General features: G+C 37.8%; 1 protein-coding gene across 3 annotated transcripts in view; it reads left to right on the forward strand.

Annotated features, from left to right (window-relative positions):
• The window catches only part of kansl1b (KAT8 regulatory NSL complex subunit 1b), an 89,969-nt gene that overhangs the window by 14,703 nt on the left and 57,241 nt on the right, over positions 1-18,025 (forward strand). For all 3 annotated transcript variants that reach the window (XM_052138663.1, XM_052138664.1, XM_052138662.1), the window contains exon 2: positions 13,843-15,088. In XM_052138663.1, the coding sequence (XP_051994623.1) occupies positions 13,932-15,088 (1,157 nt within the window). In that variant the 5' untranslated portion in view covers positions 13,843-13,931. The remainder of the gene's footprint in view (positions 1-13,842; positions 15,089-18,025) is intronic.

Consider the following 18,025-nt stretch of genomic DNA (forward strand, 5'->3'; position numbering starts at 1 on the left):
AAAAACACATAAGTAGAAATTACTAATGAAATCTCATTTGATGTAGAGATTTTGATGAAAATGTGCTAGGCTCTGGAATACGCCTTTCCCGCTATCAACGCATCATATGACGTAGGGCGAGGCAAACAAAAGAGCTCGCGGTCAGCTCTCATTGTGGGTGTTGATGTAGTTAGAACAGTAGTGAGAGACAGAAAGTTTTAGAGAAGCCATAATGGTAAATTATTGTGTTTGTGCTGGTTGCACGAATTCCAGCCTGTCAGGACATCGTGTCCATCATTTTCCTTCTAGAAAAAACAAGGCTTTTCGGTCTTGAGAGCGTTTTGTGCAGGTGAAGAGAGCAGACTTCACTGCCGCGTCTGTTACCACACACTCGGTCGTTTGTGGCGCACATTTCACTCCGGAGAATTATCGACCTGGAGATTTGTTGGAGTCTCGGATGGGATTTCGGAGTAAGGACCACGTGAGGCTGATTACTGATGCTGTTCCCTCGGTGCACTCGATGGAATCAAGTCCACCGTCAAAGTTTACACCGGATTTTGGCGCGGGCTGGACTGGAGGACAAAGTGCTAACGTTAGCAGACATTCTGTGCAACGAAACGAGGACTTAGCAGAGTAAGTCTTACTTTTAATTATTTTAACTCTTAATTTGCACATAATTATAGGCCTGTGGGCCATCATAGGCATGTTCGTCCACACCGGAGAACTCTGTTTCTTCATTCGCATACATTGTAACCTGAGCTTGAACTTGACCAGACTCCTCGCCCATCGTCACTTCGGTTAGTGCTTTATAGACGCGGAAGTTATTTTATCACAATTTATCTCAAAATATCGTTAATGGCTAAATATATATTACTCCAGTTCAGAAAATCTAGTTGTTTTATCATCAACATACACTATGCTATATAGGGGTGTCCAACCTGCATGTTGCTCTTTAACATCCATTTACACTTTGTAATGGTAGATAAGAAGTTCTTGATCTGAATGATACAAGAAGCAGGTGTTTTTGTGCCAAAATAAACACAGAGACTATTGATATCAATGTTTATAAAGCTCACGGTCCGGTATTTTTTGCGCAAATTAAGTGTCCATAAAATCATTAATTTAATTATTTATGATATAAATGAAAATGAGTATTGTATCTCAAAACCCTTGGTATAACATAATTTACAGCAATAAACACACATTCCCTATTTTTGTCATTTTTATTTCTGACTACTATGATGCTCTTAATCTCATAATTAGATTATGCAACTTTAGCCGGGATTTCACAGACTGGATCACATATATATTGCATTCGACAATGCATCATATTAACAGGATGCCACCAGTGCATCATCATAACAGAAAATGCAAACTATGCATCTTCACACAATGCAAACAATGCATTAACTCAGAATGGATAACCAAAGGATATGTCAAAACCAAAGTTCAATTTCTTACATTCATATAGCTGTATAAAATGTGTGTGTGAATCTACAGCTCAGTAAGATGAAAGTCCACTGAATCATCAATTTTCTCTCTCTCAAAAGATCCACTGCGGAGCCATTGGTGGTTGTACAAGAAAAAAAAGGCTCTTGAGATTTTGGTTAGTTGATGACCACCTCTGGCTTGACAACACCAGCTTGTAGATGCTGTTGCTGCTTTGAGCATCAGCTGCGTTTTAGACAGCATCTTTGCATTGTTTGGCCAAGGTACTCTGTGCAGGTAGTCTCTCACATAGGCCATCCCAGAACACATCCAAATCCACCACTCCAGATTATGAAGCTCTGAGTGCTGCTGGCCTCAGGCTAGTCAAGTAAGAACCAAGTTCATCTTTTGGCACTGAAATGTGAAATGGCCTTGCAACTTGACACCGTTGTCATCCATGAATGCAGTGTTACAATGATCAAACACCCTGACCTCCTGAAGAAACCTTATGACTGGTTGCCCATCTGCCATGTACTTGCTGAGTTTGTCCTCTGTGTTGCTGTATGCCTTGCTGACTAAGTCGAGGATCTAAGTCTTAATAGCAAATGGGAGGTCAAGTTTCTCAAAGGATTGAGCACATGCCTCATACTGCAGCTTTATGTTGGCTGCACAGCTGACTTGCAAATTTTCCAGATAATTAAATATCTTTTGTGGTCACCGGCGTCTGCTCAAGATGTTGAGAAGCTGAAGGATGATTTTGCACTTTTCAGCCATGAGGATGATCTGGCATTCAGGGATTGTTGTGCCACATTTGGTTCTTGAAGCAGGGTTCGTTCAGTCATGGAAATTTGAAACTGTTTTCCAGGCTTGGAAATGTCATGGAAAAACAAGTTAACACTGAATGTTTTGGAAAAGTCATGGACTTTTCTAACAAAATATTTTTAGCAATACAAGTGTGCTAAGAATTCTTTAAGTTTGGTGCGATCGTGGAGCAAAGCAAATTAGCACTTCTCAGAGCCATGAGGAGCACTACGCAAAATTAGTTGCTGCGGAAACTGAGTAGTTTGTGAATAGGCACTTCATTAATAAGTGTATAAGTAAAGGAATTAGTACATTTCATATTTACATTATTGTGTATGATTTAGGGCTGTCAATCGATTAAAATTAATAGAATAAATTACATGGTGTCCCGATTAATCCCATATAAAAATATTTGCTGAGAAAGCCTTATATAACAATAATTCAATATATAATGATTATACATATTTATATCAATATATAGTTATCTTTTAAATATTAAAAAAATGTGTGTGTGTGTGTGTGTGTATATATATATATATATATATATATTAGTCAGATAATTAAAATGCATTACTTTCTTAATCATTGATAAGACAATACAAAAAGCGGCTTTACAATACAATGTATTGTTTACTACCATATTATTGATCATAACTGAATTTGTAAATCATTTGGAGATTTATTATGAGGGCTTATTTAAGGACCCACCAATTTACACCTGCATCAGACATAAAAAAAAAAAAAAAAATGTTTTTTATTAATGCTTACAAAACTTTTACATCTAGAGCCAAGAGGTATATTAAAACAAACGACAACAAAAAGGAAAATAAATAAATAAACAGTTTAATAAAAATATCAAATTGTTTACATATTTCAATACACTTTACAGCTTTCTTGTTACTCAAATTGGAAATTGTTCTTGGGTAATGCTGAACCTCTGAATTAAAACTAATGGTTTATAACCACCATACTTGCATTTATGAATACTAAACTTTGAAACAAAAGCAGAACATTAATCAAATAATGTTCCTTATGAAGAGACATGTCATAGCTATAAAAAAAAAAAAGGAATAAAACATTTTCAAAACAAAGTTGAAAGCTGGGAATAATATGATCTCTAACGATCTTGCAGAAATCAGACCAAAAACAAGTCGAGTAGGGACAACTCCAAAATAAATGGAAAAATGTTTCCTCCTGCAGACCACAAAATCTACAGAATATATCGACATCACAATTAAATCTCTCTACAAGGAAATAATTAGTGAGGTAGTACTTATAAATAAGTTTGAAGGAAATTTCTTTGATTTTATTTGTGATTAAATATTTATGGGTTGCTTCCAAATTTTGCACCATCTCAAGCCAGCGTCAGACATGCTTGTGTAGTGTCTCGGGTGTATTGCATCATAAACCTAAAATTTTTAGGTCACTGTTTCAAGTTAAATATAGTTTAATACTCAATCTTTAAACACATCTTGAGATCCCTTAGATCGCATTTGCGCTCCTTCAAATGTTTTGAACGCAAGAACGTATTCTGCCTACTGAAGTGTTCTTCACTGTATAAACTGCGCGTTGCTCACACAGCTGAAATTTCACTTACTGCCCTCTGGATTAAACAGGTGGTACTACAAGCTTGGGTGTCTCAGGACACTTCCTTATTAAGGTCCAGGGGGGCATTGCGATTTTAAATGCAGAAATGTTTTTAACACGTTATTTTTTGTCAAATTAATCGCACTGAATTAATGTGTTTTAAATCTACAGCCCTAGTTTGAATATATTAAGGCTTTGAATGTCGTGTTAATTCACCTTATGGTGATGTGTGCTTATGAGTCTGAGCAGTGTGAATTGTCCACTTCTTGATGAGCAATCATTACATGTCTCAGTGTCCTGTTTTTAAGGGAAAACGTGCACTGATATTCATTGATGTCCCTTGATCTGTCCCCTGCATATGAAGAAATGTTTTCTGCCAGTGGTCTGAAAACAGTTTGCACTCATTTTTGTCATATTTGTGATGCAAATAATTTCAATTACATTTTTTTAATAGGAAAAAAGTGGTTTGTGAAAAATCTAAGTGGGCATTAAAAAGTTGACAGTGAGACATCCAAAAGATGTGGACAACACAAAGCAAAAACAATGTGTTCACAGCAAAATAAATTAATATAAATAAATACAGATTTCTTGAATAATTACAAAGCAAATGCTGTGTGTCTTTGTGGTATTGTATAAGGTGTACATTTAGACTGTTATATACACAATGCTGAATTATATTTTTCACAAATAGGTAGAAACTAGGGCTGTAAATCAATTAAAAAAATTGTTTTATTAATTACATGGCGAGTAATTAATCGAATGAACCGCAATTGATTGCATATATAAATATTTGCTGAGAAAGCCCCACACATAAGTTATTTATTTATATATATATATATAAATAATATAAAAAACATGAATTCATTCAAATGCATTACATTATTGTGGCAGACAAGTAAAGCATTGATAAGATAAAAGTGGCTTTAGAAGGCAATATTCATTTCCATATTATTGAACATAATCCCAACATTGGCCTACCTTCCATAGCAATTGTTTTTGCAATTTAATTGGTAAAGACATATATTATTATGGCTTTCTTAGGATGCGTCAATGTAAATGTGCATCAGATTAATGCTTTTAGAGCGATTTGGTTGCGTCGCAACAAACACTGCATTTTAAGGTCGCTGCATGAAGTTAAACGTGGTTTGAAATGTAGAAAATCATGTCTCGAAATCTGTGCATTCAGAATTGTGCTCAGTCCAACTATTTTTGAATGCAAGAACATGTTCTCATCTTGTGATGTTGCAAGTGTTATACAGTTGTGCTTTGCTCATACAGCTTGAATTTCGCTTGCTGCCCCCTGCTGAAAACAGGTGCAATTTAAACTTGAATTGCTCCAATGGTAGAAATATTCCTTATTCATGATTGTTTTAGTTTGTTTAACTCGTTATTTTTGTATATAATTAATCACACCGAATTAACCATTAAATTGACAGCCCTAGTAGAAACATTTGAAACACTGCAATAGAGTTTAGGAAATTCATGAAAAATTATTGGAAATGTCATGGAAATTTAGTAGTGGAAATGTGTACGAACCCTGTTGAAGGGTCTCATGGACTCTCCGCCAATGGTGGTGAACTTCTGGCACACACTTAGGAATGTAAAACACAAGTAGAAGTACAGTGTTCTAATGCTAAATGTAATTACATTTATTAAATGTAAAAAAAAAAAAAAATGTCTTTTGAGCTATGATGATGAAACATTAAATTGTGTTTGTGTGTTGCTAAAGGAAGTATATGTTGGGTCAACAAGGAAGAATGTTACATATTCGTACAGGAATTTGTAATTGATTTTGGCCTACCTCCATTTTCATCTCTATGAACTCCATGTAGAGTCCAAAGTGCTCTTGAGTGGTAATGTGCTCACCTGGATTTGGAGCCATGGTGGCCTTCTTTCCTGCTGGCAACTTTTTTTGTGAGGAATCCAAGATATCTTCATTATTTGAGCCAATCTGGTAAAACATCATGGACCAACTTGGCCTGAAACTGTTAAACTGGTGAAATGTTTTGCAAAATGCACTGCCAATGAGTTTCATGATGTGAGCCATGCACGTTATGTGTAGGGAGTTTGGGAATAGTGACTGAAGTGAGCAATGAAAGCCTTTTTTATATAGGCAGCATTATTCTTGTAGACACTTAACAACAGCCATGGATAACGGTGGAAGGATTACACTTATCAAGGAAAACGGTGTGTGTAAGGTAGGCCAAAATCCTACCAGATTCATCCTTCTCCAGTGATGCCAGGAGAATGTTCAGCACGCATCTCCCTTCTATATCTGGCGTCTCATCAAAAATCACAGCAACATGTTTTTCTGCAAGATGTAGCTTCAGCTCCTCTTCCTTTTTATATAATGCTACCAAATACAGTACTGCGCAAAAGTCACAAAAGCATTTTTTTTACAACGTTACTTTTGCAAATAGAAAAGATTAGAAATGATCAAGTTGATCTAGAGCGTACTCCCTTGTGGAATGCCCTATTCCCAATGCCCTTTAAGTCCTAGTGTAGTGACTTGCCTCAATCAGTGCGGCGGAGGACGAATCTCAGTTGCCTCCATGTTTGAGGCCGTCAATCCGTGCATCTCATCACGTGGCTTGAGCGCGTTACCACAGAGACAGTGCGTGTGGAGGCGTCACGCTATTCTCCACGGCATCCACGCACAACTTGCCACGCGCCCCATGGAGAGCAAACCACATTATAGCGACCAGTAGGACGTTACCCCATGTAACTGTACCCTCCCTTGCAACCGGGCCAATTTGGTTGCTTAGGAGACACTCAGCAAGCCCTGGATTTGAACTTGACTCCAGGTGTGGTAGTCAGCGCCTTTATTCGCTGAGCTATCCAGGCCCCCCCCCCACGAGTACCTGAATGTACTGAATGACCAGGCTATCCAATCAATGGATTTTTTTTCTTCTCTGACGGCACGGGCATATTCCAGGATGACAATGTCAAGATTCATTCGTCTCAACTTGTGAAAGAGAGTGGTTCAGGGAGTATGAGGAATAATTTTCACATTTAAATTGGCCACCACAGAGTCCTGACCTTAACCCCATTGAAAGTCTTTGGGATGTGCTGGAGTAGACTTTACGGTGTGGTTCGACTCTCTTCATCAAAACAAGATCTCTGCAAAAAAAAATTACAACTGGATGGAAATAAATGTTGTGACGTTGCATAAGGTTATTGAAAAAATGCCATGATGAATGTGCACCGTAATCCAAGCTAAAGGCGGTCCAACATAATATTAAAGTATGAGACACTTTATCTTTTTTTGGGCAGGCTGTGTATTTATCTGTTAATCCCCATTTTCAAAAGAAATGCTTGGCCTATTAAAGAACAATTGTTATCACATTTTAACAAATTATCAATCGAGTGCTGTTGGATATGAATGTTAAAAGTTTTGAAGCATAATGACAGCAGTCCAGTATTTGTTTTAGTATTTTTACATTCAAATTATATATTTCTTTACATTCAGAGAAAATTTAGAAAATGTAAAAGTCTAAATGGATCATTTTATATTTTCATTAAAGTGTGAAAGTCTAATCTACAAACAAGTAGTTTTATTGTCTTGTCATTCATACCAGAGATTAGGGATGCATCGACACCACTTTTTCTCTTCCGATATCAGAAATCTCCGTACCAGCCGATATCAGTGATGGTGTTTTTTTTTAATAACTTTAGAATATCTTTACGTTATTGTGTGGAATTTATTGGATGTGCTCTTTAATATGTAAAGAAACACAAACCTCTAACTATACATTATTTAAATATAGAAATACATCTTATTCAGAAACACTTTACTGTTATCTAGTCTACTGGATAATGTAGCAGCAAAATGAACTGTAATTCCAGTATAAGTCATCAGTAGAAAAGAAGTCTCCTTTTATTTTTTTTTTGGTTCAAACTTTTGAAAAACTAGTATCTGGACTTAAAAGGATTCAGTTCTCTTTTTTTTTGTTCAATTTAGTTGTAAGATATCGGCTCACTTTTCATTCACACAGTTATTTTTTGGAACCCATTCAACTTAAATGTTATTATAATTTGTGAACAAATAATGATAATACTAGTAATATAATAAATAGGAATATATCTCAATAGTGCACCTTTGGTCACGGATCCACCGGTCTCTCTCTTTCTTCCTCACTGCAGTCACAGCGCTCACTGTCCCCTGAATACATGCACCTGCATATCATTAGTGGCTAATTAAGGACTGCATATATACCCCGCTTTTACACACTCTTTGTTTGTTCTCATTGATGGTATCTTTGAGACTTAAACGTTCTACCATGTCAAACATACCTGCTTTTTCATTATTGCCTGCAAGTATCAGAAGACTGTTGTGAGTTATCCATTCGTCATTTCTATACCCTGTCTGGATATTACTCACCTGCTTTTTGCCACTCTGCTCAACTGGATTTACTCACAATATTTACATCACTGTTTCAATCATCTGTTCAGTAAACCCAACTACTGAGTTCATATCTCTTCCGTGACACCTTTAAATTTTAAACCCACATGCTTTTATTTGGACTTTCTGTACTCTCCAGGCAGTCCTATATTTGTCTGTTTATAGGAAAGTTCACAGTAGTTTAATTCGCTTATTCAAATTCTGGTAAAAATTCGAAATGCATATAAGTGAACCAATCTATTGAGCATCTACATCTGAGATGTTGTTCGTGATATTGCGCACCGAGTGAAGGCTAAAAATAGGCGCACATGTGAGTGTAAACCGAGCAGCACCATTCACTAACGCACTGGAGCTGCTGGTACATACATTGTATATATTTACTTATAAAACACAGCCTTTTGTGATTCTCAGAGCTATCACACGTCTTCAAGTGGCTTTGAATAAAATACACAAGTTATATTAACTACTTTAATGTTCTTATGTAAGTTTTGGAGCTTGACAGCAACGAACATGACTGACACACCATATCGGATTTGGATCATTGATGTCACGTTTTATGAGTGCACTCTTTTAAATCACCCACAGTAGAGTTGTGAATCTTCACTGGCCTAATGATTCGATTACGATTCAATTGGTGACGTTTCGTTTATAAAACAATTCTCGATGCATCTTGTCCTTCAATATCTTTTTACTATCTATTTTTTCCCTTTCAGCTTTTTATGTAACAGCTGTTAGCTCAGTCACATTACGTAAACTGGACTTTTACATTCAGTATGAGCTGTAAACAAAACATGGAACATCCAAAAGATTAAATAAATGGTTCTGTAGTTTAAGATTATCTCAGTTTTTCCATTTGTTTCTTTAGAACCTTATAAAAAATATATCTTCAAAGCACAAAACTAATATCGGTTTTCCATCAACACACACTGAATACTATTACTTCAATTGATTATATTATTATTTTTAAGGCACTGTAAATCATTTAATAGTATTTCATTATTATTTAAAAGGCACTGTAAATCATTTAATAGTATTTCATTATTATTTAAAATTAATCAATGCCCTGCTATTCATTTTCATTTTTTAAGCACAAATGGAAGTTGCTGGTCCAGGATGAGAGCTACATCTTCTATGAGAGTGCAGCAGTCAGCTTCTCTTCTCACCTGCACAGGTGATCGTAAAGCGTTTTAAATAGCGCAGTTGTTGCTTCAGAAATTTATCAAGCGTCCTGCATGCACTGTTCTATCTAGTTGCTCTGCAAGTTGAAGATAAAACCTTTATCATCAGGTGTGCGCACTGTCCTTACAAACGAGTGACCGGCAATAACAAAAGCCATTGAAATGGAGTGCGCGCAAGAGTAGAGAAAGGCATTGGGGGAGGGTGGGGATAATTAAATGAAAAATTCAACATCTCCCAAACCGCTGCCTCAGCATTATTTTATTCAGTTTTTTCCCCCGTTGTGTGCAAATCTGTGGAATTATGGGTGCAAGCTCGTCTTTCGTTGCTATGTGCAGGAGTTTGTGAAAATGTCGGGATTGTAGTTCCATTTGGGCACAAATGGTCATGTGTTTGATACAGCTGGTCTACAAACAGTCGTGTTTGTGCACTTGACTTTAGTGTATGCTCTTAACTTGTGTCTTTGTTTCCACATCTGTCTTTGGTGCGCACCACTGCTCTGCCGTGATTTAAACTGAACTCAGAATCGATTCTGATTCTATTCAGAATCGTTTGAGTATGAATTGCGAAGCATCGCTGAAACAATGTTTTCCAACAGCGCTAGCCCACGGTGATTGGTAGACAGGGAACTGCTACTTGTCAGTGAAGACCGACAACGATATATATTTTTATATATATATATTAGGGCTGCACGATTTGGGGAAAATATCATATGATTATTGAGGCTAATATTGCGATATAATAAACAAATGGTAACATGAGTCAACTTGCTTGGTTATCAAGGAAAATGCACAAATAGATTACTGATAATGCTGAAATGTGTATTTCTCAACTCAAACATACACACTAGCAACAACAACTATAAATGCACCGTGTTTTCAAATGAAAATAATATTTTTACAAAATTAAATAACATCTTTGCATTACTGCAAACTTGTTATTTTCTCAATATTACACCTAAATAAAATGGAACAATAAATAAGAACATACACATTTTCATGAAAATAAGATTGTCCAAACAAACAGGGACATTTAATCAGGATGTAACATGTACTTTCTATAAACTTTTGAAAAGGAAACTGGATATAAAAGTGTGGTTCACTAAAACTGTTGTTGTTGTTGTGTGTTTTTAAATGACCAACTGGTATTTCCAAATCTAGTACCTCTTGTCCAGTGTGTGGATAATTTTCTGAAATCCCACTTTGCTAACGGTGCATCATGTCTCTTTATATATCTGTGAAGACTTGTCATATGGCGTGACATTTGCAAACACATCTGTAATTGTGCTTTGTTTGGCTTACTGGGCTTTTTAATGTAGTTTTAGTCAATGAAAACTGTTGACATTTTAGTCATATTTTAGTAACATTTAGTCATATTGATATTTTAGCCACTGAACAATAAACATTTTAGCCATAAGAGTATTATTAAGCAATCTTGTCTATCCAAAACATATAATATAATAAATATATAATAAACACACATTTTATTGTTGTTGTCATTTTAGTGTTGTTTTTCACATAAGATTGATCTTATCATGATGATCTCATCAATGATGCTACACGTTGCAAGCTGCAGACAGCGGGGGTGAGAGACTAGCGTCTCCGTGTTAGTGCACATCACCCGGCAGAACTTTAAATCCTCCCGTTCTCGACTCCCGCTCAGATTGTGTCTGTTCCGCGACTGGTTGAAGCGGGCGGCTCTGACCGCACCGGGAATGACAGTTTTGGAGTTTGTTTATTTACCTGGCACGCTCCCGTATAATGTGAACTTTAAGGATGAAATAAAGATATATCCCCAAGCTATGATCTGTGTTATTTCTTTCTGGCCACCAGTTAAGTGTCGGTCTGCTCGGCATCTATCTCCACACTGAACACCGGAAACTGACATGACCACACGTGCCACTCCCTAAACTGAGACTGACTGGTCATCTTTTTATTAGCGGTGTAGAAAATGGGCAAACAGCTCTGAGAGAATGGGCTGTCACGTCCACACATGTACTTACTTATTTAATTGCAGCATTTTGCCGTCATATAATCGCACAGGCTGACATTTTGGCTCCGATATTGAAGCTTTTAGATGGATCGGGTATCAGTCCGACGAGCCCGATCCAAATCCGATGGTCATGTTCGTTAGTCAATCTCAAAAAATCACAAAAGAACCATAAAACACAAAGTAGTTCATGTGACTCGTGCATTTTATTCAAAGCCACTTGAAGATTTGCAATAGCTCTGTGAATCACAAAAGGTTGTGTCAGTGCTGCTGTTTACACACACTTGCGGCCTTCATGTGGTGCGCAATATTTTTCCACTACTCTTGAACAACATCTCAGATGTAGATGCTTATAGTTCTGTTCACTTATAATATGCATTTAGAATGGCACTGGAGGTGCATTTTACCAGAATTTGAATAAAAAGCGAATTAAACTACAGTGAACTTGCCTACAAACAGACACACTTACAGGACTTCCTGGAGAGTTCAGATTGTCAAAATAAAAGCATGAGGGTTTAAAAGGTTCACGATGCACAAGTGAGATATATTACTATTATATTATCATTATTCGTTTACAAATTATAATATTTAAGTTGAAATAACTGTGTGAATGAAAAGTGAGCTGATATCTTAAAACTAAATTGAACAAAAAAGAGATCTGAATCCTTTAAAGGGTACCTATTATGCCCCTATTCACAAGATGCATTTTAAATCTTTGGTGTCCCCAGAGTGTATCTGTGAAGTTTCAGCTCAAAATACCCTACAGATAATTTATTATACCATGTTGAAAATGCCAATTTTTGGGTGGGAATAAAAAAAGTTGTTTTGTGTGTGTCTTTTAAATGCAAATGAGCTGGTGCTCCCCGCTCCGTATCCAGAATAGGGTGGAGTTTTGACTTCTCTGGATAACTAGACATCGTAAGCAATATGACTGACAGCGAAAATAGTGGTGTTCAGCCCTATATGTTTGAACCGGAGTCAGGCACTGATGAGGGAGAGACTCTGTTAGAAGTAACAACTTTGAGAATGAACCAGGAAGATTCTGAATGGTTATTTGATCAATTTATTTATTTGTTGTAGAGTTTTTTTTTTTTTTTTTCAGCAGTTTTGCAACGATGGATGAGCAACACAAACACAAAAATACTGTTACAACATTCGCTATGCGCTATAACAAAACAATACAAACAAACATGTTGCATAATGTTCACTTATTAACGGGAGTTTCCGTCAACAGTCGTGGGCAGGACCAGAATCTGCGAATGGCTTGTTCTGAGACAGTGCTTATTATTAATGGGGATAAAAAAAAAGGACTGGGTGGATTTTTAGCATTATAGGGTGGTACACACGCTGTCAACACATTTATGTTCAAACACCATGTAAAAGTGCATTTTGCATAATTGGTCCCCTTCAAATTCCTGATATATGTTGACATTTTTTTGGGAAAAAAAAAAAAACAACTGCTTCTTTTCTACTGGAATTACTGTTAATTTTGCTGCTACATTATCCAGTACACTAGTTAATAATAAAGTGTTTCTTAATATGCTATACATTTATATTGAAATAATGTGTAGTTAGAGGTTTGTGTTTCTTAACATATTAAAAAGTACATCAAATTAGTTCCACACAATAATGTAAAGAGATTATTAACTGATTATGCAAAAAAACAACACTGGTATCGAGGATTCTGAGAATTCCAATATCGGAAGAGAAAAAGTGGTATCGGTGTATCCCTAGTGAAAAGTAACTGCATCTCTATCTACAGTAAGTTTACATTAATGAAAATAAAACCTTGCAAATTAGGCAATACAGTTTCGTTTTTATGAAATGTCATCATAATATTCTAATACATAATTTTTAATGTGGATTGTCAATAGCAGCCAAGCTTCGGATGGATCGTTTGTGAGTCACTCTTAGGGAGTTAGAAGTCTTCAAGGCGACTTCTAAGCTGTCGTGTGTTTAGGAGCTACTTTTAGCATTCAAATGCTTCATGAATTAATCATAGTTGAGCATTTTACAAGTCCTAAAATTAGAAGGTGCTCCTAAATTTCCGTGTTGGGAGATACTTTTAGCCTTAAGATTATTTGTGAACAAGTCTAGATGTAGAACATGGGCTAAATATTAAAAATGAGTCAAAAGCATAATCAACCAGATGCATCTACACTTGTCCAATTTGCATCTTGTATGGTCTTAAACCACTTCCTGGTATCCGTCATGAAAACTGCCTTTGCACAGCTGTATAATAATTGAGGGGTGTATATTTGTTTCATATATCATTACCTTTGAGATTTTGCTCGTTTAAATTCATTTGTGCATTTGAATACAATTAAAGATTCAGCATAGCATAACAGAAGCCAAAATGGATTGTGTTACACATATGAGTGTTTCCTCCTATATTTTAACTTTGTTTTCTTTGTTCTCATTCTCAATGATAAACTGCTAAATGTGACCTGTGATGTTTTTTTGTGTCTTGCTTATCTCAGGCTGTCCCTTGGCACAGTGGTAGGTGGGTGGTGTGGAGCTGGCCTCAGCACCGGGAGAGGCCCCCTCGCCCGCCCCCTCCCAGCGCTGCATGGCTGCAATGGCGCCCGCTCTGACCGACGCGCCCGCCGAAGCACACCGCATACGCTTCAAACTGGCTCCGCCTTCCTCCACCCTCTCCCCAACAGGTGTGGAGGGAAGCGGTACCAGCAACCACATCCTTGTGTCCAGTAACGGCGCTGTCAAGGAGCGCCCTGCACATGCGTCTGGCCCTTGCAAGCCCCTCGTTACCTCATATCACTGTTCAGATATGACCTCAGTATCTGCTGCAAAAGAGTCCCTCAAGCTGCAAGGTGTTATTCTACAGACACACGGCATCCTGCCTAGCCTCATACCACGCCAGGCTTTGGAGCTCTCTGAGGAGCAGTTAAAGAGCATCATGAATGTTGGAGGAGGTGGTAGCCCATGTGGGTCACCCTCTGTACAAGGCACAACAGTTAATGGCATTGCAAAGAAAGTGACTAAACCAGGGGTTGACCGAAACAATACAGTGACATTGAATGGTGGCCAACAAACCACCGAACAGCATTTGTCAAACCAGAATCAAGTTGTCAATTCTAGTGGTGGATTGACCAGAAATGGTCCTTGTAGAGACTGTGCGGAGCAGCACCAACAGTCAACAGGTGCTTCCCAGAACTGTCCCATTAACGGAATGCCTCCTACACCCTCCATTACACCTTTCAACATAACTGAGGACAAAATCTGTCCGCCGCTAGATGCGTTGACTCTCTCGCTTGCTACACAGCAAGATCCCTTAGGTGGCCTCGGAACTGAGGTAAATGATTGGACCCAGCACAGCCAGAGCAGACAGGGGGAGATTGAGGCACGACTAAGGCGACTGCGCAAACGTCTGCAGGTGGTACAGGCCAAACAAGTGGAACGCCACGTGCAGCAGCAATTGGGCGGACTACTTGAGAGCACACTGGGTGCTCTGGAAGCTAGGCGGCCAAGGAGGCATCATGGTGATGACACACTTACCCCTCATGAGAGGGATGGACTGGGACGCTTCCTCAAGGGTGGCTCCATGCCGGCTGAGTTGGAGCGGCTGTCTTTGAGTTGCACCACCAACCTGCGATCTGCTGAAAGCGCCTTTGATTCCGATGCAACAGAAAGCAGCTCTGGAGGAGAAACCGATGTGGAGGAAGATGAACTGGCTCGGGTCGACATTGAGCAGCGCCACATTCCTCTGTAAGTATTGTCCTTAATTTTTCTTTGGATAATGGAAGTTCAAATGTGTTAAGCACTAAGAAATGCATATGATGGTGCATGTTTTTAATGTAAGTTAGATATCTGCTGATGTAGGCTGGGTGATTCTCTTTCATTGCGTTCACATACAGTAATTAACCCTTATGTGCTAGGAGTAGATAATAACGATTAAGTATAAGCTTGTACACTGCAAAAAAAGGTTTTATGTCTGCACACGTGTGTAGTAAGTGTTGGTTTGAATGTCTTTTCCATACAGTAAGAGATTGTTGATTGCTGCTGCATTAGTTTCATGGGAATTTTCTTGATAACAGGTATATTCATAGTTACACAGGATACACAAACAGTCAGTCATACTCTTGCCCAGGGCTGAGCCTTGTTTAATAAACTCAGATGTCAAAGAACTTTTCTCATGAGTCAGTGAGTAATTTCCTTAAATATGTACACACACTTTCTCAAAGTCTTTACCGGCCTCTCCAGATTCTGTTTTCACTCATCATAACCTTTGGGTAAGAACACATTGGACAAGTGATAGTCCTCAAGGGTAGCAAAGATAAGACACTGTTTAACTTTTGTTCCCTTATAAGTTGATGTTTGTTTATATGCATTTATAAGTGTTTTGTGTTGCCCTACTATTTTTTTGTTATTCCTTTCCAATGCTTCTGCTGAAGCCAATTGGAATGTACCTCACACAAGGCAGATCTAGATGATTGATAGAAGAATTACCATAGGATTTTTGTGTTGGAAAAATTCCACTTTATTCTACAGTTTAATTGTGCATTATTTGCTTCACATTAAACACACCTGAATCAGTCAGCCTGAATGCTAACCTACATTTAGTGTCAGTCACATGACTATTGCACAATGACAAATAGGCTTACTTGAAGCTTATGTGACAAGCGTAGTGAATAAGAATGTTGACAGGGCTGTGTAGCTTACGTTATTTTTATTTTTAAAATTTAACTGTTTGCCCTCCAAACATCCTTTGGCACATTGGATTTTATATATACTGTTTATACTAGATTCTCTTGTGTGTTTGAGCACCACATGTTGTAACTCCATGCAAGGTCTTTTAGTTGATCTGTTTTCCTGCTTAATCATCCAATAAAGTCAGCATTTTGATGTGAGAGGTTGTTCTGGTGCAATCCGAAGCCAATTCACAGTGCACAGTGAGTCATTTGTACTAGCTTTTGGTTCCTTGGTTGCAAATTTGTGAAAGACTGTGAGGAAGCTGTCCATATATGCCCCATACAATATTTCAGGGTTCAGAGATGCTTAGGATTTTTGTTGTTGATTTTAAATGTTGTTAGAATCAAGAGGCTGTAGATGATAAAGTTTTGTGAAAGCCCCCTAGTTTTGCATCAGTCATTCACACCTCAGACTTAAAAAGGGTCATAAAAAGAGCTGTGAAAATATGTGAAGAGGTTTGAAAGAGGATGGTGAGGGGTCAAGCACAACAATACTCTCTCAATAGATAGATCACATTTCCTGTGGGTCAGAAGTTTACATGCACTGAAGTTAATGGTTCACAAGCGGCTGTCCATAAACCATATTTGTGTGCATCCTTGAACAAACCCCTACTAAATAACCAAGTTTCCATGAAGAGTAAACCATACAGAAGAATGGAGGAAAAGCAGGTGCTACTTTTAAAGCTGTTTGATCTTTATTTAATAAAGATGTATGCATTACACCCCATCTTGTATTTTGCGTCATGATACCTGTGCGTGGGGAGACTTGAGTTGCTGCTACCGCAGATGATAAAAACAGTTTCACACAGGACACCGCTTGGTGCATGTTAGCAAACGGAACGAAACTCTGAGCACTTCTGTTGCTCTAAGCATGAGATGGGGTTGTGCAGCACAGAACCGCTATGAAAACACTAATAATGCTTTAACTTAATATAAACCAGACAGAGAAGCGCAAATAAACTTTGAAGTGAGCAAATTATTTATTTATTTAAATCACAGCCCTTTGCGATTTAATAATAGCACATGGTCATATCGCAATTTTATTTCTCCATGGACCGTGATTGACCTTTCTGTGTGGCATGGAGCATTGTCCTGCTGAAGAAAACAATCCTCAGAGTTGGGGAACATTGTCAGAGTAGAAGGAAGCAAGTTTTCTTCCAGGATAACCTTGTACGTGGCTTGATTTGCGTTCTTCACAAAGACGAATCTACCCAATTCCAGCCTTGCTGAAGCACCCCCATATCCTCACCAATTCTTCACCAAATTTCACATTGGGTTCGAGACACTGTGGCTTTAAGGCTAATCTCCATTCTAACCATTAGTTGACCAGGTGGAGGAGGATAGGTGATGATCTAGGGGTGACTCTGAGGATTGTTTTTTTTTCGAGAAGGCAAATGCTCCATGCCACACAGCCGGGTCAGTCAAGGTGTGGATGGGAGGACCGCCGGATCAAGACCCTGTCATGGCCAGCCCAGTCTCCAGACCTGAATCCCATTGAAAACCTCTTCCTAAGTTAAAACATTAGTATTGTGTTGGTTAAAAATTTATATGAACTTGTTTTCTTTGCATTATTCAAGGTCTGAAAACACTGCATCTTTTTATTTTGACCAGTTGTCATTTTCTGCAAATAAATGCTCTAAATGATAATATTTTTATTTGGAATTTGGGAGAAATCAGTCATTTATAGATTAAAGCAAATATGTCCATTTTACTCAAAGGCATTCCTATAAACAGTAAATTCAGAGAAACGGTGAATCAGAGTTTTGCAGTGGTCTCTTAATTTTTTTCCAGAGCTGTATGTATGTATGTGTATATATGTTTTTCTTATTATTAAATTATATTGCATTATGCTCTCTAGTAGTCAGTATAAAAAACCTGATCAGTTGACCAGTAGTGATTAAAGCAAAACTATGCTTCGTTTCTGAATACGGTCTAACACGAGCCTGTCAAAGTA

Source organism: Xyrauchen texanus, chromosome 12 (genome assembly GCF_025860055.1).
Source record: "Xyrauchen texanus isolate HMW12.3.18 chromosome 12, RBS_HiC_50CHRs, whole genome shotgun sequence".
Taxonomy (NCBI): Eukaryota; Metazoa; Chordata; class Actinopteri; order Cypriniformes; family Catostomidae; genus Xyrauchen; species Xyrauchen texanus.